The sequence below is a fragment of the Bos taurus genome, chromosome 3, assembly GCF_002263795.3.
Source record: "Bos taurus isolate L1 Dominette 01449 registration number 42190680 breed Hereford chromosome 3, ARS-UCD2.0, whole genome shotgun sequence".
Lineage (NCBI taxonomy): Eukaryota > Metazoa > Chordata > Mammalia > Artiodactyla > Bovidae > Bos > Bos taurus.
In genome coordinates, this window is record NC_037330.1 from 16,360,698 (window position 1) to 16,385,529 (window position 24,832).

At 37.9% G+C, this 24,832-nt stretch overlaps 1 protein-coding gene across 8 annotated transcripts in view; it reads left to right on the plus strand.

The window, feature by feature from the left end:
* The window catches only part of NUP210L (nucleoporin 210 like), a 102,917-nt gene that overhangs the window by 15,930 nt on the left and 62,155 nt on the right, over nucleotides 1-24,832 (plus strand). For all 8 annotated transcript variants that reach the window (XM_059884976.1, XM_002686017.6, XM_059884977.1 and 5 more), the window contains exons 8-10: nucleotides 4,048-4,116; nucleotides 4,984-5,090; nucleotides 5,768-5,908. In XM_059884976.1, coding sequence (XP_059740959.1) covers nucleotides 4,048-4,116; nucleotides 4,984-5,090; nucleotides 5,768-5,908 — 317 coding nt within the window. The remainder of the gene's footprint in view (nucleotides 1-4,047; nucleotides 4,117-4,983; nucleotides 5,091-5,767; nucleotides 5,909-24,832) is intronic.

Here is a 24,832-nt window from a genome sequence, read left to right on the forward strand (position 1 = left end):
GCTGCAACTGCTGAAGGCCACACACCCTAGAGCCTGTGTACCGCAACTAGAGAAAAGCCCACGTGGCAGCAAAGACCCAGCACAGCCAAATATAAATAAGGTTATATTAAAAAATTATAAATAGGAGACTGGGGAGGACTTTGGAGGAACTTGTGTAACTGTTATTTAATTTGTTCTTGTTTTTACATGAATAATTGAGAAAAGATGATATTGTCTGCAGTGGCTACTTAATTGTTAAATTGAGGCAAGAGTAATTTTTTAATTAATATATTTTAATTGGAGGATAATTACTTTACAATATTGCAGTGGTTTTTGCCATACATCAACATGAATTACCCCGGGGTGTACATGTGTCTCCCCATCCTGAATCTCCCTCCCACCTCCCTCCCCACCCCATCCCTCTGGGTTGTCCCAGAACACTGGCTTTGAGTGCCCTGCTTCATGCATTGAAGTTGCACTGATCATCTATTTTACATATGGTAATATACATGGTTCAATGCTATTCTCTCAAATCATCCCACCCTCACCTCTCCCACAGGTCCAAAAGTCTGTTCCTTACATCTGTGTCTAAGAGTAATTTTAAAAAATTCACTAAACCTGCTCTGTAAGGATTGAACAAAGAGAGTTACTTAGAGCTCTAATATAGTCAATGAAAACAAAACAGTATAAAGATTAAAATCCTCAGAAAATTGAAATTTCCAGAGAATTCATAAAATTCTCAGCATTGATTTTGAAATATTTCCTATTTTTGCATCTTTGAATCTCAAATATTTAATTTGTTTAATTTACTCAGTAAATACCTATTATATTTCTCCTATATGCTCAACATTGCTCTAAGTGCTGAGGATTTACTCAGGGTAGTTAGGGAAGTCCTCTCTGATAAGGCTGCATTTGAGCAATGAACCACACAGATATTTGGGTGAAGGCTCTCCAGAAAGAGGAAATAGCAAGTTCAAAGGTTCTGAGGCAGAAGCATGTTTGGCATGTTTACAGAAGAGCAAGGAAGACACTGCGGCTGAGTGCAGAGAATCAGGGCAAAATAGTAGAAAAGGTAATAGAGTAGGAGAGGGAGTAACTATGTAGGGCTTAGTAGGCTTACTCTGAGTAAGAGCCTATCAGTCTTAAAGGGTATAGTATTTCTTGTAGAATAGTATTTGTTAATTAGCTGTTATATTCTGTTATATTATTTGTCTAAAACATTCAGGAGGGGTTTTGGTTCAGAGTTGTTTGTTCTCTAGTCATTTCAAGGTGCCTAGGACATTTGTGAACAAATACAATAGTAACTACAAAGTAAACTAAGATATTTGATATTTAGTTCCAGCTGTGCGTCAGGCACTTACCTGAACTGCCTTCCCCAGGCATACTTACCATGATTTTCTTCATAGTTTTTTCATTTTTTTCTCAGTTCATATTGTTATTTATTCCATATTGTTATTTATTGTTATTAAATATTAAAATATATTTACCTCTTGACATGGAAGGTGACGATTCATAATTTATTCCAGCGCCTGCCTTAGGGTGGCTGGTGGTACTCATAGAGATGGGTGATATAAAAGAAGGCGCATGTTTAAGGGAAAAGAAAACTAGTTTTTCACATGTCAACCTGAAGTATCTGTGGGGTAGACATCCAAGCAGAAATTTTTATTATGCATCTTGAGGAGAAAGATTCAGGATGAAGAAAAGTCTTTCAAAGTTATTAATTTATAGCCAGGTGATAGTTGAAGCTGTTGTAGAGAAAGTGAACCTAGAGAGAATATGCAGAGTGAGAGGAGAAGAGGACCAAAGACATAACTCTGGACTGCCAGCTTCTAAGGTTCATTTGGAAGAGGAGGAACTTTAAGGATGCTCAGGGAGAATGTTTAATAGGAAATTGGGAGAGTAGGAAATAGTAGGAAAATCAGGAGAGAAAAATTTCATGGTAACCAAGTGAGGAATTTGCGATGAGAATGTTCTTCAGGTGAAATCAGCAGAGATAAAGACTGAAAGTCTCTAGTAACTAGGAAGTCTTGGATCACTTTTCCAATAAAAGTGGAAAGCTTGGGTTTTTAAAGCTTGGCTTTAAAAAGAAGGAGGAAAACAAGGCAGAAGTTTGAAGAAGACAAAATTTTTTTAAGTTAAGAGAAACTTGAATATGTCTGTAAGTTAAACAGAGAGATGGCAGAGATATAGATGAAAAGAAGGTCAGTTGATGGAGCTAGATTTCTGAGGAGTAAGATTTCGGAGGAGCAAGATAAAATGAAATTCCAAACAGGGAAGGATTAGATAAAAGGTAGATGTCTTATTCTGATTATGGAGGGATGAACTGGTTTAGAGACCTATTGAGATCTGTGTCCTCATCTGTAAAATGAAAGGAATGATATGCTCCTGAATTTCCTTCTGCATGCATGTTCAGTTGCTCACTTGTGTCCAACTCTTTTTTGACCCCATGGACTGTGGCCCACCAGGCTCCTCTGTTCATGGAATTTCCCAGGCAAGAATACTGGAGTGGGTTGCCATTTCCTTCTCCAGGGGATTTTCCCAACCCAGGAATCTAGCACAGGTCTCCTGCGTTGCAGGTAGACTCCTGCACTGCAGTGGATTCTTTACCAACTGAGCTACGAGGGAATTTCCTTTTAGCTCTTATAGTTTATGAATGTAGTATGTACTAAAACCAAACTCAGATTGACACAGTGTTTAAAAGATTTGCTTTAATGAATAGTAAAACCAAATGGCTTTTACTTGTGGCTCAGCTGGTAAAGAATCCTCCTGCAATGTGGGAGACCTGGGTCAATCCCTGTGTTGGGAAGATACCCTGGAGAAGGGAAAGGCTACCCACTCCAGTATTCTGGCCTGGAGAATTCCATGGACTGTATAGTCCATGGGGTTGCCAAGAGCTGGACACGACTGAGCAACTTTGACATTCACTAAAAAAAGAAATTTTAATTAGCATATCAATTGTATGTATATTAATAGTTCTTTTAAAGTACTTGGGCAGCTTTAAAAGTTTGATCCCTGAAATAGATTAAATGTTTTGCTTTGTCACTATAGATACTGTAGTGCCTAATTATAGCCTAGTGCATGACTGAATTAACAGCACTTCTAAATTAGTATACTTAGAAATAATAAGAGTTTTCTGTCCGATCATTTCAGTAATACATTTCTCAGAGCAGAAATAATTTCTTCTTAGCTTTTGGACATAGTATATTTCTGAGAAGGAATTACATTACTAATTAGATTGTGTAGGCATGCTAAGTTGCTTCAGTAGTGTCTGACTCTTTGTGACCCTGTGGACAAGAGCCCACCAGGCTCCTCTATCCATGGGATTCTCTAGGCAAGAATACTGGAGTGGGTTGCCATGCCTTCCTCCAAGTGATCTTCCCAATCCAGAGATTGAACCTGCATCTCTTAGATCTCCTGCGTTGGCAGGAGGGTTCTTTACCACTAGCACCACCTGAGAAGCCCCAGATTGTGTATAGGCTAACAGAATAAATAATGTGTAGTGTTATAGGCTAACAGAATAAATAATGTGTAGTGTGATGTATGACATAGAAGTATCTCTGGTGGAAGAGAAAACATTTTGATATTAAAGAATTGCCACAGGTAATAGAAAATCAATTAGTGATTTTTAAAACTGTCTGGGGAGCCCGAGGCAAGTTACTGGGCTGGATGCCAAGTCATGCTGCTCCCTCTCCATCCACCACTGTCCATTTCTTCAGCCAGAGCAATTCCACTTTGTCCTGCTTTCCCTAATGGGCTCCTATGAAACACTTTTACAGGGGAAGAGGATTCTGTAGCTAAATGAATATTAAAAACTTGGAGCAAGATCTTTTTTTCTTTCGTTTCATCTTCCTGATATTTGAAATTCAAGAATACCTGATACCCGTGATTACTGAACCCTCAGATTTTTCTCAGAATGTATGCATTTAAGTTTTGCTTTCTAAGAGATAATGAAAGAATTTTTACTTGCTTTTGTTTATGGGCTTATTTATTTATTTATTCATTTTGGTAGCTTATATTTTTCTTTTCACCCAAATCTAGCTCATAAAATTTCCTTAAGCAAAAATTAAGATGTCCATATGCGATCTGTGTCTGGACTCCCAAATTGCACCATATATGTTGTAGAGCCTGGATTTTTAGGTATTTTTAGATAATGATTTTCAGAAAGCCAAATAACTTAAAGTATGCCACTGAAATGACTGCATTAAAGATTAGAGTGCTTCATTTTGAGACTTAACTAATTTAAAATTCAACCTTACTTTGACATGTTTTCTTGAATTGTTCTGCTACTGCTGCTAAGTCACTTCAGTAGTGTCCGACTCTGTGCAACCCCATAGATGGCAGCCCACCAGGCTCCCCCGTCCCTGGGATTCTCCAGGCAGGAACGCTGGAGTGGGTTGCCATTTCCTTCTCCAATGCATGAAAGTGAAAAGTGAAAGGGAAGTCGCTCAGTCGTGTCCGACTCTTAGCGACCCCCTGGACTGCAGCCTACCAGGCTCCTCCGTCCATGGGATTTTCCAGGCAAGAGTACTGGAGTCGCATTGTTCTAGTTAAATGCTATTTGCAAGAGTAAAGCATCTTGAAATAGACTGTGAAAAAGTATGAAACTCCATGTAATACAAGGTTGGACTAGGAAAAGAGACTTCATACAAAGAAAGAAGAAACCTATGTCCTTAAGCCACATGAAGCAATGAATCTGACTGAAAGCAGCTGAAAACTTGCTTGACATATCAGAAATGAGCAAAATTGTGGGTTTGGGGTGGGTGGTATCTGTATACAGATGTGAGAATGTTTCTTTTATACCTGAGATGAACTAAGTTAAACTAGAATCTTTGGAACCCCAAATTATTATAGTTTTATAGAGGGAACTAAAGGATCTACTTTGGAAACCATCTCCATCTACTAGTGACTTTTGCTGTTTAAATGGCTTTTTAAAGTTTGTATTTTTAAAATTCATTATAGAAAAATGGCTTCTTCTGATATTTTTCTTTATTGATTTGTGTACAGGTTTCACAGTCCAACCTGGAGACCGATGGAGTCTAGAGGTGGGACAGGTCTATGTTATTACAGTAGAAGTATTTGATAAAAGCAGCACAAAAGTCTATATTTCAGATGTGAGTCTATCTTTTGAATTTTTCTAGCCCCCTTAAGGGTAACTCCTTCAGTGGGCAGTCTTTTTGCTAGGAAAACTTTTTCTTTGCTTCCAGATTTTGCCTTCAGAAAATGCAAGTTACTACTTTATCATTATTAAGTAGTTCTATCCTTGAGGAATACTAAACCAGAAGTAAAAGATACAACTTGGTTAGAATTATAGGAAAGAGATGAAGTTGGCACCAAGGGTAGCACTTTGGAGGGGATCCTCATTCTAAAACTTCATTTCAGAGAAGTTACCAGAGTTTTAGAGTATGATCATTAGATGTAAAATGTTGTAGTCATTCTCCAGCATCCATTCCCCACCCTACCCCCAACTGTCAGTTTCTGGAATGGCACAAATTACACTAAAATTGACATAAGCTTTGAAGCTTACTATTTCTAATTGCTTGTCATTAATGGATCTTTCAGACACTAGTACCATTTTAAAATGACATCTTTCCAACAGAATTTGATGAGGGCGAGCAAAGATTTTTATTTTTACTTCTTTAAGCCCCAGAATGTGTAGTCACACTTTTTTTTTTTTAATGCTTTGAGTTTATTTATTTATTTATTTATTTTTTTGCTTTGAGTTTAAAATGGCATTAGGGAATAAAAAAAAATCTCTTCAGATTTGTGCTACTTTGGGGCTGATTTTCAGAATCTCAGGATTATGTACCAGTTCCTGAGGGAGTACTTTGAAGAGCAGCTAACTACTGTGAATGGATCTTACCATGTTGTAAAAGCTCTGAAAGATGGTGTGGTTTTGATAAATGCATCTCTGGCTTCCATCGTTTACCAGGTAGGAATTAAAAGGATTTTTTGAATCCTGAGAATACTGACAAGATTTGCTTGATTTGATTTGCTAGCACATATATAGCATATCTCACTATTATCTTTCACAAAATAAACTAATAAACAGTACACTTAGTAGTTTATACCTCTGCAGATTTTCCATTCCGGTCTCTGTTATTGCATATATCTGCGTTTATGGTCATTTTGTATATGTGTCATTTGAGGTTCCTTTAAAAATTATTCCATATCCATGTTTCCTTGTGTCATCAGATCCACATAAGAGTATTTTGTATTCTAAAAATACATAGATTAATATGCCAATTGTTTAACCATGCCACCAACTTTGCACTTTTAGCAGGTTTTTACTTTGTAAGTGGCATAACTGAGTATCTTCAGACAATTTCTATTCCTTTTGGTTAATTTTTGTATGGTATAATACCAGAAATGGAGTTACTGGGTGAAAGGATAAGGAATTTATCTGTTTCTAACGCCTCTAAAAACGTGCAAATATCCGACTTTTAACAGTCCGTCAGATTTGTTTCCCTCTGTAAACCTACTTTTTCTCCAGTGATCCTTTCCCCAGCTATTTGAGGCAAAATCCCAAGAGTCCCTCTTGACTCTACCTTCTCCCTCACCTCCTCCGTTCAGTACATCATTGAATGCTAAGTCAATTCTTCTAAAAATCTCTCAAATCCATTTCTTACTAGGTGAAGGAGACACTGCTGTCTTTCACCTAGACTTTCACAGTAGCTTCTAAACTGATACTCTACCTTCAATATTGTCTGTGGCTAGAATGATATTACAAAAACTATAAAAATTATGTATTTACTGTTTAAATTCCTTTGGTGGCTTCCCATTGATTTTAAGGTTAAGTTTAAACTTTGCGGTTCATAGGAGTCTCATCTCAGTGGGTTCTCTTGTTGCAGAGCACCAGATCTAGGTGCACGGGCTTCAGTAGTTGAAGCACGTGGGCTCAGTAGTTGTGGCGCGAAGGCTTAGTTGCTCCACAGCAACTAAGTGGAATCTTCCCGATCCAGAGACCAAACCTGTGTCACCTGCATTGACAGGTGGACTCGTAACCACTGGACCACCAGTTGTTGTTCAGTTGCTAAGTCATGTCCAACTCTGTCACCCCATGGACTGCAGCATGCCAGGCTTCCCTGGCCTTCACTATCTCCTGGAATTTGCTCAGATTCATATCCATTTAGTTGATGATACTATCTAACCATCTCATCCTCTACCGCTCTCTTCTCCTTTTACTTTCAGTCTTTCTCAGCATCAAAGTCTCTTCCAGTGAGTCAGCTCTTCACATCAAGATGGCCAAAGTACTGGAACTTCAGCTTCAGCATCAGTCCTTCCAATGAATATACAGGGTTGATTTCCTTTAGGATTGACTGGTTTGATCTCCTTGAAGTCCAAGGGACTCTCAAGAGTTTTCTCTAGCACCACAATTAGAAAACATTAGTTCTTCAGCACTCAGCATTCTTTATGATCCAACTATCATATCTGTACATGGCTACTGGAAAAACTATAACTTTGACTATAGGAACCTTTGTCAGTAAAGTGATGTCTCTGCTTTTTAATACACTGTTTAGGTTTGTAAAGCTTTCCTTTAAAGGAGCAAGTGTCTTAATTTTGTGGCTACAGTCACCCTCTGCAGTGATTTTGGAGCCCAAGAAAAGGAACTCTGTTACTGCTTCCACTTTTCCCCTTCTATTTGCCCTGAAGTGATGGGACCGGATGCCATGATCTTTTTTTTGGATGTTGAGTTTTAAGTCAGCTTTTTCACTCTCCTCTTTCACCCTCATCAAGAAACTTTTTTGTTCCTCTTCATTTTCTGTCATTAGAGTGGTATCATCTGCGTATCTGAGGTTATTGATACTTCTCCCAGCAATCTTGATTCCAGCTTATGATTAATCCAGCCCAGCATTTCATGTGATGTAATCTACATATAAGTTAAATAAACAAGATGACAATATACAGCCTTGTATTCCTTTCCCGATTTTGAACCAGTCTGTTGTTCATGTCCAGTTATAACTGTTGCTTCTTGACCTGTATACAGGTTTCTCAGGAGACAGGTGAGGTGGTCTGGTATTCCCATCTCTTGAAGAATTTTCCACATAGTCAAAGGCTTTCACATAGTCAATGAAGCAGATGTTTTTCTGGAATTGTCCTGCTTTCTCTGTGATTCAGCAAATGTTGGCAATTAGATCTTTGATCCTCTGTCTTTTCTAAACCCAACTTGTACATCTGGAAGTTCTCGGTTCATGTACTGCTAAAGCCTAGCTTGAAGGATTTTGAGGATAACCTACTAGTATGCGAAATGAGTGCAGTTGTTCGATAGTTTGAACATTCTTTGGCACTGCCTTTCTTTGGGGTTGGAAGGAAAACTGACCTTTTCCAGTCCTGTGGCCACTGCTGAGTTTTCCAAATTTGCTGGCATATTGAGTGCAGCACTTTCACAGCGTCATCTTTTATGATTTGAAATAGCTCAGCTGGAATTCCATCCCCTCCACTATCTTTGTTTGTAGTAATGCTTCCTAAGGCCCACTTCACACTTCAGGATGTCTGGCTCTAAGTAAGAGATCACACCATTTTGGTTATCCCAGTCATTAAGACCTATTTTGTATAGTTCTTCTGTGTATTCTTGCCACCTCTTCTTAATCTGTTCTGCCTCTGTTAGGTTCCTACAATTTCTGCCCTTTATTGTGCCCATCCTTGCATGAAATAGTCTCTTGATACCTCCAATTTTATTGAAGAGACCTCTAGTCTTTCCCATTCTATTGTTTTCTTTTAATTGTTTGCATTTTTCATTAAGGAGGCCTTCTTATCTCCTTGCTGTTCTCTGGAACACTCCATTCAGTTGGGTGTATCTTTCCCTTTTTCCTTTGCTTTTTGCTTCTCTTCTTTCCTCAGCTATTTGTAAAGCCTCCTCAGACATTGTCATCTTGCATTTTTTTTTCCTTTGGAATGGTTTTGGTCACTGCCTCCTGTACAAATGTTATGAACATCTGTCCATAGTTCTTCAGGTCAAACTTGCCAGGTATCTCTTGACTTTCTACTTTTGCATTCCAGCCCCCTATGATTGAGAGGGCATCTTTTTTTTGGAGTTAGTTCTAGAAAGTCTTGTAGATCTTTAGAGAACCAGTCAACTTCAACTTCTTTGGCATCAGTGGTTGGGGTGTAGACTTGGGATTACTGTGATGATGAATGGTTTGTCTTGGAAATGAACTAAGATCATTCTATCATTTTTATGTTTGCGCCCAAGTACTGCATTTTGGACTCTTTCATTGACTATGAGGGCTGCTCCATTTCTTCTAAGGGATTCTTGCCCACAGTAGTAGGTATAATGGTCGTCTGGTTTAAATTCACTCATTTCCATCCATTTTAGTTGACTGATTCTTAAGATGTTGATGTTCACTCTTGCCATCTCCTACTTGACTATGTCCAATTTACCTTGAATCATGGACTTAACATTCCAGGTTCCTATGCAATATTGTTCTTCAGAGCATCAGATTTACTTTCACCACCAGATACATCCACAACTGAGCATCATTTCTGCTTTGGTCCAGTTACTTCCTTCTTTCCAGAGCTGTTAGAAATTGCCCTGTTATTACCCAGTAGCACATTGGACACCTTCCGACCTGGGGGCTCATTGTCTGGTGTCATATCTTTTGCCTTTTCATACTGTTCATGGGGTTCTCATGGCAAGAATACTGGAGTGGTTTGCTATTCCCTCCTCCAATGGACCACGTTTTGTCAGAAATCTCCACCAGGACCCGCTTGTCTTGGGTGGCCCTACATGACATGGCTCATGACTTCACTGAGTTATGCAAGCCCCTTTGCCATGACAAGGCTGTGATCCATGAAGGGGTGGACCACCAGGGAAGTTCCTTAACTTCTTAACCTCTTAACCCAGGTCTTCCACATTGCAGGCAGACTCTTTACCAACTGAGCCATCAGGGAAGCCCTCTTAACATAGTTTTATAGAAGCCTCTATGACAGAGATCACAATCTGGTGGCCTGCAGACTATCTTGATTTGTAATCTTGTTTTTTATTTAGCTGTCTAAGTTTCCTTTTGATCAGGAAATTTAAAATAAAATCTGGAAGTTTAAATAAAACTACTTCCCTGGTGGTTCAGTGGTTAAGAAACCACCTGCAAGGGACACGGGTTTGATCCTTGGTCTGGGAAGATCCCACATGTTGTGGAGCAACTAAGCCTGTGCTCCACACCTACTGAGCCCCTGAGCTGTAAGTACTGAAGCCTGAGTTCTCTAGAGCCCATGCTCCACAACAAGAGAAGCCATTGCAATGAGAAACCCATGCACTGCAATGAAGAGTAGCTCCTGCCAGTTGCAACTACAGAAAGATTGTGCACAGCAGTGAAGACCCAGCACAGCCAACTACAAATAATTTTTTTAAAAGAAAGAAAAAAATGCCCTCAAGATCAATCCAAATTGAGTATATCACTATGTAATTTTAAAAATTACTGAATAAAAATAATTGGTGAATAATATCCCATTGTATAGATGTACTGGATTTTAACTATTCACCTATAAGGATGATTTGGGTTGTTCCTATTATTTGGCAATTATAAATAAAGCTGCTCTAAAGATTCTTGTGGGCTTCCCAGGTGGCTCAGTGGTAAAAAATCTGCCTGCAGTGCAAAAAGATGAGGGTTCAATCCCTGGGTTGAGAAGATCCCCTGGAGAAGGAAATGGCATCCCACTACAGTATTCTTGCCTGGAAAATCCCATGGACATAGGAGCCTGGAGGGCTACAATCCATGGGATCGCAGAAGAGTCACACAACTTAGCAACTAAAACAACAACATTGTTGTATAGATTTTGCTGTGAATATGTTTTTATGTCTCTGGGATAAAATGCTTAAGAGTGGAGACTTCCCTGTGGTACAGTGGAGAAGAATCTGCCTGCCAGTGCAGGGAACACAGGTTCAATCCCTGGTCTAGGAAGATTCCATATGCTGCGGAGCAGCTAAGCCCGTGTGCCACAACTACTGAGCCCATATGCTCTGGAGCTCACAACCTGCAAATCCTGAAGCCCACAAGCCTAAAGCCTGTGCTCCAAAACAGAAGCCACTGCAAGGAGAAGTCTGCACATGACAATTAGAGAGTAGCTCCTGCTCACCCCAACTAGAGAAAGCCTACATGCAGTAATGAAGATCCAGCACAGCCAAAAAAAAAATAATTAATTAATAAAAAATGCTTGAGTCATAGTAGCTACATGTTAAGTTTTATAAGAAACTGACAAACTTTCTAAAATGGCTGTATTATTTTATATCCCCACCAATGATCTGTGAGATACCATTAATAATTTTTAATGTTTCTTCTTTTTATTCATAGTCATTTCAAGTTCTCTGTTTCAGTTAAGTTCAATTCAGTGGCTCAGTCATGTCCGACTCTGCAACCCCATGGACTGCAGCACACGAGGCTTCCCTGTCTATCAACAAATCCCTGAGCTTCCTCAAACTCATGTCTGTGGAGTCGGTGATGCCATCTAACCATCTCATTCTCTGTTGTCCCCTTCTCCTCCTGCCTGCAATCATTCCCAGCATCAGGATCTTTTCCAATGAGTCAGTTCTTTGCAACAGGTGACCAAAGTATTGGAGTTTGAGCTTCATCAGTCCTTCCAATGAATATTCAGGACTGATTTCCTTTAGGATGAACTGGTTGGATCTCCTTGCTTTCCAAGAGACTCTCAAGAGTCTTCTCCCACACCACAGTTATTAAAAGCATCAATTCTTCAGTGCTCCGCTTTCTTTATAGTCCAACTCTCACATCCATATATGACTACTGGAAAAACCATAGCCTTGATGGACCTTTGTTGGCAAAGTAATGTCTCTGCTTTCTAATATGCTGTCTAGGTTGGTCATAACTTTTCTTCCAAGGAGCAAGAGTCTTTTAATTTCATGGCTGCAGTCACCATCTGCAGTCATTTTGGAGCTCAAAAAAATAGTCTCTCACTGTTTCCACTGCTTCCCCATCTATTTGCCATGAAGTGATGGGACCAGATGCCATGATCTTAGTTTTCTGAACGTTGAGTTTTAAGCCAACTTTTTCACACTCCTTTTTCACTTTCATCAAGACGCTCTTTAGTTCTTCTTTGCTTTCTGCCATAAGGGTGGTGCCATCTACGTATCTGAGGTTATTGATATTTCTCCCGGCAGTCTTGATTCCAGTTTGTGCTTCATCCAACCCAGAGTTTCTCATGATGTATTCTGCATGTAGGTTAAATAAGCAGGGTGACAATATACAGCCTTGACGTACGCCTTTCCCTATTTGGAACCAGTCTGTTGTTCCATGTCCAGTTCTAACTGTTGCTTCCTGACCTGCATACAGATTTCTCAAGAGGCAGGTCAGGTGGTCTAGTATTCCCATCTCTTTAAGAATTTTTCAGAGTTTGTTGTGGTCACACAGTCAAAGGCTTTGGCATAGTCAATAAAGCAGAAATAAATATTTTTCTGGAACTCTCTTGCTCTTTCAATGATTCAATAGATGTTAGAAATTTGATCTCTGGTTCCTCTGCCTTTTCTAAATCCAGCTTGAACATCTGGAAGTTCATGGTTCATGTACTGTTGAAGCCTGGCTTGGAGAATTTTGAGCATTACTTTACTAGCATGTGAGATGAGTGCAATTGTGTGGTAGTTTGAGCATTCTTTGGCTTTGCCTTTCTTTCGGGTTGGAATGAAAACTGACCTTTTCCAGTCCTGTGGCCACTGCTGAGTTTTCCAAATTTGCTGGCATATTGAGTGCAGCACTTTCACAGCATCATCTTTTAGGATTTGAAATAGCTCAACTGGAATTCCATCACCTCCACTAGCTTTGTTCGTAGTGATGCTTCCTAAGTTCCACTTGACTTTGCATTCTAGAATTCTGGCTCTAGGTGAGTGATCACACCATCGTGATTATCTGGATTGTGAAGATCTTTTTCATATAGTTTTTTTGTGTATTCTTGCCACCTCTTCTTAATATCTTCTGCTTCTGTTAAGTCCATACCATTTCTGTCCTTTATTGTGCCCATCTTTGCATGAAATGTTCCCTTGGTATCTCTAATTTTCTTAAAGAGATCTCTAGTCTTTCCCATTCTGATGTTTTCTTCTATTTCTTTGCACTGATCACTGAAGAAGGCTTTCTTATCTCTCCTTGCTATTCTTTAGAACTCTGCATTCAAATGGGTATATCTTTCCTTTCCTCCTTTGCCTTTCACTTCTCTTCTTTTTCACAGCTGTTCATAAGTCCTCCTCAGACAACCATTTTGCCTTCTTGCATTTCTTTTTCTTGGGGGTGATCTTGATTACTGCCTCCTGTACAGTGTCACAAACCTCCATCCATATTTCATCAGGCATTCTATCTATCAGAGCTAATCTCTTGAATCTATTTGTCACTTCCACTGTATAATCATAAGGGATTTGATTCAAGTCATACCTGAATGGTCTAGTGGTTTTCCCTACTTTCTGTAATTTAAGTCTGAATTTGGCAGTAAGGAGTTCATGATCCAAGCCACAGTCAGCTCCTGGTCTTGTTTTTGCTGACTGTATAGCACTTCTCCATCTTTGGCTGCAAAGAATATAATCAGTCTAATTTTGTTATTGACCATCTGGTGATCAAGTTCTCTATTTAGTTATTACATAATTTTTTGGCAGGGGAGGGGGGCTACACCACATGGCTTATGGGATCTTAGTTCTGTGACTTGGTATCAAACCCATGTCCCTGGCAGTGGAAACATGGAGTCTTAACCGCTGGGCTACCTGGGAAGTCTTAGTACCATATTGTTTTGTTTACTGTAGTTTTGTAGTATAGTCTGACAACAGGGAGTGTGATACCTCTAGCTTTGTTCTTTATTCTCAACATACTTTGGTTATTAGGGGTAGTTTGTGGTTCCATATAAATTTTAGGATTGTTTATTCTAGTCTTGTGGAAAACATCATGGGTGTTTTGATAGGGATTGCATTAAAATTATCCATTGCTTTTGGTAGTATTGACATTTTAATAATATTAATTGTTCAAATTCATGAACCTGGGATATCTTTCCATTTCTTTGTATCGTCTTCAGTTGTTCTCACCAGTGTTATGGTATTTTCAGAGTATAAGCCTTTCACCTCTTTGGAGTTAAATTTATTTTATTCTTTTTGATGCAGTTGTAAATGGGGTTGTTTTCTTGTTTTCTCTCTCTGATAGTTCATTATTAGTGTATAGAAAAGCAACAAGTTTCTGTATTAAATCTTGTATCCTGCAACTTGACTAAATGCATTTAATAGGTCTAATAGTGTTTTGTTGGGGACTTTGGGGTTTTGTATTGTGCCAGCGCTGTTTGTCAAAGAGACTCATTTCACTTATTGTATGCTCTTGGCATCCTTGTCAAATCCAGTTGACTATGCTGCTGCTACTGCTGCTAAGTCGCTTCAGTCGTGTCCGACTCTGTGTGACCCCATAGACGGCAGCCCACCAGGCTCCCCCGTCCCTGGGATTCTCCAGGCAAGAACACTGGAGTGGGTTGCCATTTCCTTCTCCAGTGCATGAAAGTGAAAAGTGAAAGTGAAGTCGCTCAGTTGTGTCCAACTCTTAGCAACCCCATGGACTGCAGCCTACCAGACTCCTCCATCCATGGGATTTTCCAGGCAAGAGTACTGGAGTGGGGTGCCATTGCCTTCTCCGCCAGTTGAGTATAGATGTCACCTTATTTCTGTACTCTCAATTTTATTCCATTGGTCTGTGTGTCTGTCCTTTTGCAGTACCACAGTGCTTTGATCACTGTAGCTTTGAATTGTGTTTTGAAATGGGAAATGTGAAGTCTTCTAACTGTTCTTTTTCAAGATTATTTTGGCCATTCAAGATCTCTTAGAATTCCATATCAATTTGAGGATGGGCTTCTCCATTTTTTCCAAAAAGGCCCTCAGGATTTTGATAGCAATTATGTTGAATTAGTAGATCACTTTGGAGATTGTTGTCATCTTAACAGTGTTAGGTCTTCCAGTTCATGAACATGGGATGTTTTTCCATTTACTCAGGCTGTCTTTAATTTATTCAAGCAATATTTTGTAGTTTTCAATGTACAAGTACTGCACCTCCAAGGTTGAGTTTATTCTGAGTAGTTTATTCTTTTTTGATGCTATTGTAATGAATTTTTTTTCTTAATTTATCTTACTAGTTTGTTTATTGCTAATGTATGTAAGTACAGCTGATATTTGTATGTGGATCTGGTATGCTGCAACTTTGCTGAATTATTTTATTGGCTCTAGTAGTTCTTCTGGATTTTACAGGATATTTCATATATAATATATCCAAGAATTGGTGATGGACAGGGAGGCCTGGCATGCTGCAGTCCATGGGGTCGCCAAGGAGTCGGACACTACTGAACGACTGAACTGAACTGAACCTGTGAATAGTGGTAATTTTGCTCCTCCATTTCCCATTTTGGTACCTTTTATTTCATTTTCTTGCCTAATTTCTCTGGCTAGAACTTAGAGTACAGTATTGAATGGAAGTGGCAATAGTGGGCCTCCTTATCTTATTTTTGATATTAGAGCAAAAACTTTCTTTCACCACTGAGTAAGATGTTAGCTGTGGAGTTTCCATATGTGGCCCTTATCATTTTGAACAAGTTCTTTCTCACCCCTAATTGTTGAGTGTTTTTACTGTGAAAAGGCTTTGGATTTTTCTCAAATATTTTTAAGCATTTTTTTCTTTCATTCTACTAATATGTATATTACAGTAATTGATTTTATATATTGTACTGCCTTTGAATTACTAGAAAAATCCCACTTGATCATGGTGTATAATCCTATTAATATGCTGCTGGATTTGGTTTTCCAGTATTTTCTTAAGGAGTTTTGTATTTATCTTCCTAAAGGATATTGGTCTGTAGTTTTCCTGTTTTATGATGTCTTTGTCTAACTTTGGTATCAGGGCAAATGCTGGTCTCTTAGAATGAGTTAGGAAGTGTTTCCTCCTTTTTTCTTCTTTTCTTCTTCATCATCTTTTATTTTTAAGTTTGAGAAACATTGGTGTTAATTTTGTTTTAAATGTTTGTGGAAATTAACAATTGAAGCCATATAGGCCTGGGCTTTTCTTTCTTTTAAAAAAAATTTATTTCTTTATTTTAATTGGAGGACAGTCACTTCACAACACTGTAGTGGTCCCTGCCACACATCGACACTATTCAGCCACGGGTGTACATGCATGCCCACCCCCATCCTGAACCCCGCTCCCACCTCCCTCCTCACCCCAACCTCTGGGTTGTCCCAGAACACTGGCTTTGAGCACCCTGCTTCATGCATCGAACTTGCACTAGTCATCTATTTTACATATATATGTTTCAATATCTCTCATATCATCCCACCCTTACCTTCTCCCACATAGTCCAATAGTCTGTTCTTTACATCTTTGTCTCTTTTGCTGCCTTGCATATTAGGATCATGGTTACCATCTTTCTAGATTCCATATATATGCATTAATATACTATATTGGTGTTTCTCTTTCTGACTTATTTCACTCTGTATAATAGACTACAGTTTCATCCACCTCCTTAGAACTGACTCAAATGTGTTCTTTTTTATAGCTGAGTAATATTCCATGTGTATATGTACCACAACCTCCTTATCCATTCGTCTGCCAATGGACATCTAGGTTGCTTCCATGTCCTGGCTATTGTAAACAGTGCTGCAATGAACATTGGGGTACATGTGTCTCTTTCAGTTCTGGTTTCCTTGGTGTGTATGCCCAGCAGTGGGATTGCTGGCTCATATGGCAGTTCTGTTTCTAGTTTTTTAAGGAATCTTCACAGTGTTCTCCATAGTGGCTCTACCAGTTTGCATTCCCACCAACAGTGTAAGAGGGTTGCCTTTTCTCCACACCCTCTCCAACACTTATTGTTTGTAGACTTTTTGTAGGCAGGGCCTGGGCTTTTCTTTGCTAGGAAAATTTTGATTATTGATTTAATCTCTTTGCTTGCTATAGCTTTGTTCAGGTTTTCTATTTCTACTGGGTCAGTTTTTCTAATTGATGTGCTTTGAGGAATCTTTCCATTTGATCTAGGTTATCTAATTTGTTTGGTGGGCAATTGTTCATAGTATTATCTCACAATCCTTTTTATTTCTGTAAAGTTGGTAATAATGTCCCCACTTTCATTTCTGATTCTAATAATTTGAGTATTCTTTCTTTTTTTCTCAGTGATTCCAGCTAAACTCAATTTTGTTGATCTTTTTGAAGAACCAAATTTTGGTTTTGTTGATTTTGTGTATTTATTTTCCACTCTCTACTTTTAAAATCGCTGCTCACTTTATTATTTCCTTCCTTCTGCTAGTTTCAGGTTTACTTTGCTCTTCCTTTTCCAGTTTTGTTTTTTTTTAGTTATACAGTCAGATTATGATTTGAAATGTTTTCTTCTTTTTTGGCTATGCCACACCCAGCTTACAAGATCTTATTTCCTTAACCAGGGATTGAACCCAGGCCATGGGAGTGAAAACACTGAGTCCTAACCATTGGACAGACAGGAATTCCCTCTTCTTTTTTTTTAAATTTAATTCATTTTGTATATTTATTTATGTATTGGCTACGCTGGGTCTCTGTTGCTGTGCGTGGACTTCCCCTAGTTGCAGCAAGTGAGCTTTCTAGTTGTGGTACCAGGGCCTCTCATTGTGGTGGCTTCCCTTGTTGCAGAACATGGGCTCTAGGGTGCATGAGCTTCAGTCGTGTGGCTCATGGGCTCAGCAGTTGTGGCACACAGGTTTAGTTGCCCCGTGGTATGTGGAATCTTCTCAGACCAGGGATTGAACTTGTGTCCCCTGCATTGGCAGGCAGACTCCCAACCACTGGACCACCAGGGAAGTCCCCTGAAAAACTCAAGGAGACTGCATTTGAAATAGTTTCAATTCTACTCTCTGTGGAGGACATTTGTTTTGTCACTCTGGCTGGCCCCCTCTGCCATAGGGGAAAGGAACTTGCCCTATTTAACATGGTTCTGCCATGTTCTACTGCCAATCACAGCACTTTTTTCCTCTCTCTTGTATTTTAATACAGGTGTTTACAACTGTGTATTTTCCTTTGAGCATCGTTTTCATTGAATCCTATAAGTTTGGGCATGTTGGATTTTTGTTTTCCTTTATCTCAAAGTTTCCTAACGTTTCTTATGATTTCTTCTTTGACCCATTGGTTGTTTTATTTAATCTCCACATACTTGTGAATTGTCCAGTTTTCCCTGTGTGAAGTTTTAGTTTTAGTCCATTTTGGGTGGAGAAGATACTTTATATGATTTAAGTATTTTTAAATTTATTGAGATTTCTTTTGTGCTTTAACATATGACCTGTTGTGGAGAATATTCCATGTGCACTTGAGAAGATTGAGCATTTTGTTGTTTTGGGGTGGAATATTCTTTATATGTCTGCTTGATCTGGTTGGTTCATAGTGTTGGTCAAGTCCTCTATTTCCATACTGATCTTTTGTTCTGGTTGTTCTATCCATTATTGAATCTGAGTTATTAAAATCTGTTAACTGTTGTTATAAAACTATTTCTTTCTTCATTTCTTCCTTCATTCCATCTGTCCATTTTTGCTTCATATTTTGTGGTCCTCTGTTGTTAGGTATGTATATGTTTGTAACTGTTATATCTTGATGAATTAACCTTTTTGTCAATATATAATGACCTTTGTCTCTTATAACAATTTTTTAAAATCTATTTTGTTTGATGTTAATGTAGACTGCTGCTCCCCCAACCCTCTTTTGGTAAGTATTTTTTAAAATAATTTGGTAATTAAAATGGAATGCATTTTTCCGTTCTTTCACTTTCTACCTATTGTGTCTTTGAATCTAACATTAGTCTCTTACAGACAGCATATACTTGGATCATGTTTTTCTTTATCCATTGTCAATCTCTGCCTTTTAATTGAAGAAATTTTTATGTTTAAAACAGTTACTGATAAGGAAAAGCTCCTGCTTTTGTTTTCTTTTTTTTTCCTACAGATGGGCATTGTTTTATTTTTTTGTTTTCTATATGATTTTTTTGATAATTTCTTCCATTACTGACTTCTTTTGTGTTTAATTGATTTTTGTAGGTTCATTAAATGTGAGACATTTTCATCGTTAATTCTTCATATATCCTTTCTGTACCTTTCTTTCCCTATTTCTGGGACTTATTTTATATATATTGATTTACTTAATGATGTTCCACTGGTCTCTAAGGCTTGGTCATTTTTTTTTCATTCTTTTTTTCTTTTTGCTTCTCTGAATAACTTCAATGGCCCTCTCTTTAAATTTCCAGATTCTTTCTTCTGCCAGCTCAAATCTGCTATACAGGTCTTCTACTGAAGTTTTCATTTCAGTTATTGTACTTTTAATTTCAGAATATCTGTTTGGTTCCTTTTTTATAATTTCTGTCTCTTCACTGATATTCTCTATTTGGTGAAACATACTTCTTCTGGAGTGATGTCTATTTTCTATTAGCTCTTTGATTTATAATCTTTTTCAGTATCTGTGCTTCTTTAGGGACAGTTTGTGTTAATTTCCTTTTTTCCCCTTTATAAATAGGTCATATTTTCTTGTTTCTTTGAATGCCTTATTTTTTGTTGTTGCTGAAAACAACATTTTATTATAGTGGACCCTTGAGCAATGTTAGTTCTAATTGCACAGTTCCACTTGTACGTGGATTTTTAAAAATTAATACATACTACAATACTATATAATCTGTGGCTGGTTGAATCTGCAAATGTAATACCATGGTCTGGAGGGCTAGAGTTATACACGGATTTCACCTGCTCAGAGGATTGGCACTTGTAGACCCCACTTTGTTCAAAAGTCGACAATATAATATGATAATTTTGGAAATCAGATTCTTGTCTTTCCTCAGGGCTGTTGTTATTGCTTGCTGTGGGTTGTAGTTGCTTGTATATTTAGTGAGTTTTCTAAATCATTTTTAAAAGATTGTGTTATTTGTAATTTGTGTTATTTGACTGTAAAATCTTGATTCCTTTAGCTTGTAGTTAGTTAGTGGTTTGGCAAATAATTTCTTTAATGCCTTAAGTCACCTTTTTCTTAATTCAGCATACATTTAGTTGCTGTAAACCTTTGAGATTTTCCAAAGTTAATTCTGACTCTCTCTCTTTTTTTTGGCATTTCTATGGAGGGACAGGTTCTTGGAGTTTCTTGCTTTGCCACTGTTGCAGACATCTCCTCCCTGCTGATATTTTTTATTAGGATTTATGAACATGAAACTTTTTCCACTTATTTAGGACTTTTAATTTTTCTTTCAGCAATGTCTTATAGTTTTCATCATACAGGTCTTGAAGATATTTTATTACATTTGTACTTATGTTTTAAGCCATATATATATATATTTAAATTTTCTTCTTCTAATTCATCATGCTAGTATATATAAATACAGTGGGTTTTTTTAAATCATTTTTAAAATGTATTTATTTTTGGCTGTGCTGGGTCTTTGTTGCTGTGGGGGCTTTTCTGTAGTTGCAGCGAGTGGGGGGCTACTTTTCATTGAATTGTGCAGGCTTCTTATTGTAGTGGCTTCTTTTGTTGTGGAGCACAGGCTCCAGGGCACTGAGCTTCAGTAGTTGTGGCACTTGGGCTCAGTAGCTGCAGTTCCTGGGCTCTAGACCACAGGCTCAATAGTTGTGGCCAACGGGTTAGGTTGCTCCCCGGCATGTGGGATCTTCCTGGATCAGGGATCGAACTGGAGTCTCCTGCATTGGTGGGCAGATTCTTTACTGTTGAGGCACCAGGAAAGCCCATGAATACAGTGGTTTTTGTATGTTACCTTGAATCTTGAAAGCTTGCTGAGTTAACTTATTCTATTACTTCTTGTAGATTCCTTAGGAAGTGCTACATATATAATTAGGTTATATGTGAATAAAGAGTTAACTCTTTTCATTATAATAAATGTGCCTTTTCTTTCTCTTGCCTCATAGCACTGACTAGGACCTCTACTCAATAATATTGAATAGAAGTGTAAAGTGTAAAGTGTAAAATTTGCCTTATTTCTGACCTTAAAGTGGAAAATATTCACCCTTTCACCATTGAGTATGATGTTGATTATAGATTTTGTGTAGATGCTCGTCCTTAGGTTGAACAAGTTCCTTTTTATTCCTAGTTTATTGAGAATTTTCATCATGAATTGGTGCTGCATTTTGTCAGTGCTCTTCTACATCTACTGATAAAATGAATATAGTTTTTCTTTTTTAGTCTTTTAAATATGATGAATTAGTTACATTGATTGATTTTCTAGTATTAAACAAATCTTACATTCTCAGGATAAACCTCACTTGATTATGATTTGTTATCTTCACACATTGCAGGATTTAATTTGCTAAAATTGTGTTAATGACTTTTGTATGTATGTTTTTGAGGGCCTATAACTTTTTTTTTCCTTCTTCGGTTTTAGTTGTAATGTCTTTGTCAGGTTTTGATGTGAGGATAATACTGGCTTTATAAAATGAGCTGGAAAGTATTCTTTTCTATTTCCTGGAAGAGTTCTGTAGAACTAGTGTTACTTCTTCCTCAAATATTTGGTAGAATTCACAATGAAACTATTTGAGCTTGGAACTTTTTAAAATGGTAAGTCTTTTATTATTATAGTGCTAAAATATACATAACACAAATTTTACCATTTTAACCATTTTTAGGCATACAGTTCAGTGACATTAAGTGTATTGATGGTGTGTACCAATACCACCATCTATCTTTAGAACTTTATAATCTTTCCAGACTGGTTCTCTCTTTCCCTTAAAAAATATCCACCCCTGTTCCTCCTATCTTCTGTCTCCTGGTAACTACATTCTATTTCCTGTCTCTGTTAATTTGATTAATCTAGTTATGTCATATAAATGGCATCATACAAGGAATTCCCTGGAAGTCCACTGATTATTACTCCATGCCTTCACTGATGAGCATGTGGGTTCAATCTCTGGTCAGGGAACTAAGATCCCACAAGCCTTGTGGTATGGCCAAAAAAAAGTGGAATCATACATTTGTCCTTTTTTTTTTTTTTTTTTACTTATTTCACTTAGCATGTCTTTAGGGTTAATCCATATTGTGCCCTGACATAATTTCATTTCTTTTTAAGGCTAAATAATATTCTATTGAATGGATATACTGCATTTTGTTTGTTATTTATCCATTGACAAACAGTTGGGTTGTTTCTGCCTTTTGTCTATTGTAAATAATGTTGCTGTGAACATGACAAAGTATACAAATACTTTGTCAAATCTTTACTTTCAGTTCTTTTATGTATATACCCAGAATTTGAATTGCTGGATTATATGGCAATTCTGTGTTTAACTTTTTGAGGAATTGTCATACTGTTTTCCACAATGACTGTCATTTTACATTCCAGCAGCAATGCACAAGGATTCTGATTTCTCCACATCCTAACGAACACTTAACTATTTTCTATTTTTGATAATTGCCATTCTAATGGGTATGAAGTGCTATCTCACTGTGATTTTAATTTCCATTTCTCTAACAATTGGTATATGAGAGGTTTTAAACCTATGAATTCAATTTTTTAAATGTATATGCAGCTATTGAGGTAATTTATTTCTTTTATCTATTTTTGGCTGTTCTGGGTTTTCCTGGCTGCACGTGGGCTTTCTCTAGTTGCAGAGAGTGGGGGGATACTCCTCCTTGTGGTATGCAGGTTTCTCACTGCGGTGGCTTCTCTTATTACAGAGCACAGGCTCTAACTGCACAGGCTTCTGTAGGTGTGACTTGAGGGTGTAGAGTGCTGGCTCAGTAGTTATGACACATAGGCTTAGTTGCCACATAGCATGCAGGATCTTAGAGCAGGGATTGAATTCATGTCCCCTGCATTGGCAGGTGTATTCTCAACCACTGTACCATCAGGGAAGCCCCTATTTATTTCTTCTTGAGTGAAACTTGGTAATTTGTATGTAGAGAAATTTCTGTTTAGTCTAAATTGTTGAATTTATCACATAAAGTTGTTGATAACATTGCCTTATTAATTTGTATCTGTAGTATCTGTAGTGATGTTGTCTCTTTCATTCCAGATATTGGTGTGTATGTGTATGTGTGCACTAAGTTGCTTCAGTTGTGTCTAACTCTTCATGACTCTATGAACTGTAGCCCTCCAGGTTTCTCTGTCCATGGGATTCTCCAGGCAAGAATATTGGAGTGGGTTGCCATTTCCTTCTCCATGGGATCTTCCCAAGCCAGGGATCGAACCAGTGTCTCATATCTCCTGCATTGACAGGTTCTTTACCACTCGTGCCACCTGGGAAGTCCCCCAGATACCGATCATTTGTGTTTCTATTGTTTCAATTCTTTACCTATTTTTTCTTTTATTGATTCATGCTTTTTTCTTTGTTATTCTATTTTTTCTCCTTACTTTGGATCAAATTTGCTTTTCTTTTTTAAGTTCCTTATTATTGAAGAATCTTATGGTGGGTCACTGGTTTTACATCTCTTTTCTAATATAAGCACATCTACTACACTCTATTGATCATTGAAACCATTCTTAATACAACAAAGAGGGAACTACACAAGGGTGTGAATACCACAGGGTGGAATCTGTGGAGGCCATCTTGGAGTCTGGGTTCTCCAAGTTGATATTAACTTGTCTGTTATTAGTTTTAATGTCATTACTAGTCCTGTTCCTTGTGATAAAATGTGAGCATTAATAGTCTATGGTGTGCAATAGCAAAACAGCTACTTAGAAGTATTACCTGTAGACACTACAGTTAAATGCGTATAGAAGACAAGCCTTTTGGTAACCAGGTAGTTGCTGCCATAAAACATGTTAGTGAAAGCCTGGGATATAATAGGGTTTATTGATTGTTGTTGCTAAGTATGCTGAACAATGTTGGGAAAGAAAATGGTTAGATCAGGACTTTGAATTCTCAAGTCAAGATCCACCTAAGGAATCTATTAGGTTGATGAAAAGGTAGTTTCGGTTTTACACCATGAATTTTAAATCATTATAACTAGGCTTAAATACATCTTTATTAACCAAAATAGGAACCATTTTAATCAATATATTTTTGCCCACAATAAATAAGATTGTTTATTCATAAGTAGCATAAAAAAGCAAGTAGCATAAAAATCCATGCTTTGGGATTTGATGAACTCTTGGAAAGCATGTTCTGCCTCCTGCTGGTTGTGGGAATGTTTTCCATGCAAAAAGTTATCGAATGGGGAGCACATGTACACGCATGGCTGATTTCATGTCAATGTATGGCAAAACCCACTACAATATTTTAAAGTAATTAGCTTCCAATTAAAATAAATTAATTTTTAAAAAAGTTGTCAAGATGCTTGAAGAAGTAGTAGTCAGTTGGCGAAAGTCTGGTGAGTATGGTGGATGAGGCAAAACTTTGTAGTCTAGTTCATTTGACTTTTGAAGCGTTGGTTATGTGACATGCAGTCAGGAGTTGTTAGGGAGAAGTATTGGGCTCATTCTGTTGACCAGTGTCGGCTGCAAGCATTGCAATTTTTGGTGCATCTCATCAATCAGCTGAGCATACTTCTCAGATGTAATGGTTTTGCTGGGATTTAGAAGGCTGTAGTGGATCAGATGGGCAGCAGACCACCAAACAATGACCATGACCTTTTTTTGGTGCAAGTTTGGCTTTGGAGCTTCTTCTCAGTCCAACCACTGAGCTGGTCTTTACCAGTTTTATAAAATCCACTTTTTATCACACGTCACAATCTGATCAAGAAATAGTTCATTGTTGTTGTGTAGAACAAGAGAATACAAATGTAAAATAGATAGCCAATGGGAATTTGCTATGTGACTCAGGGAACTCAAACTGGGACTCTGTAACAACCTTAGAGGGGTGGGATGGGGAGGGAGGTTCAAGAAGAAGGAGACATAGGTATACCTATGGCTGATTCATGTTGATATGTGGCAGAAACCAACACAATATTATAGAGCAATTACCCTACAATTAAAA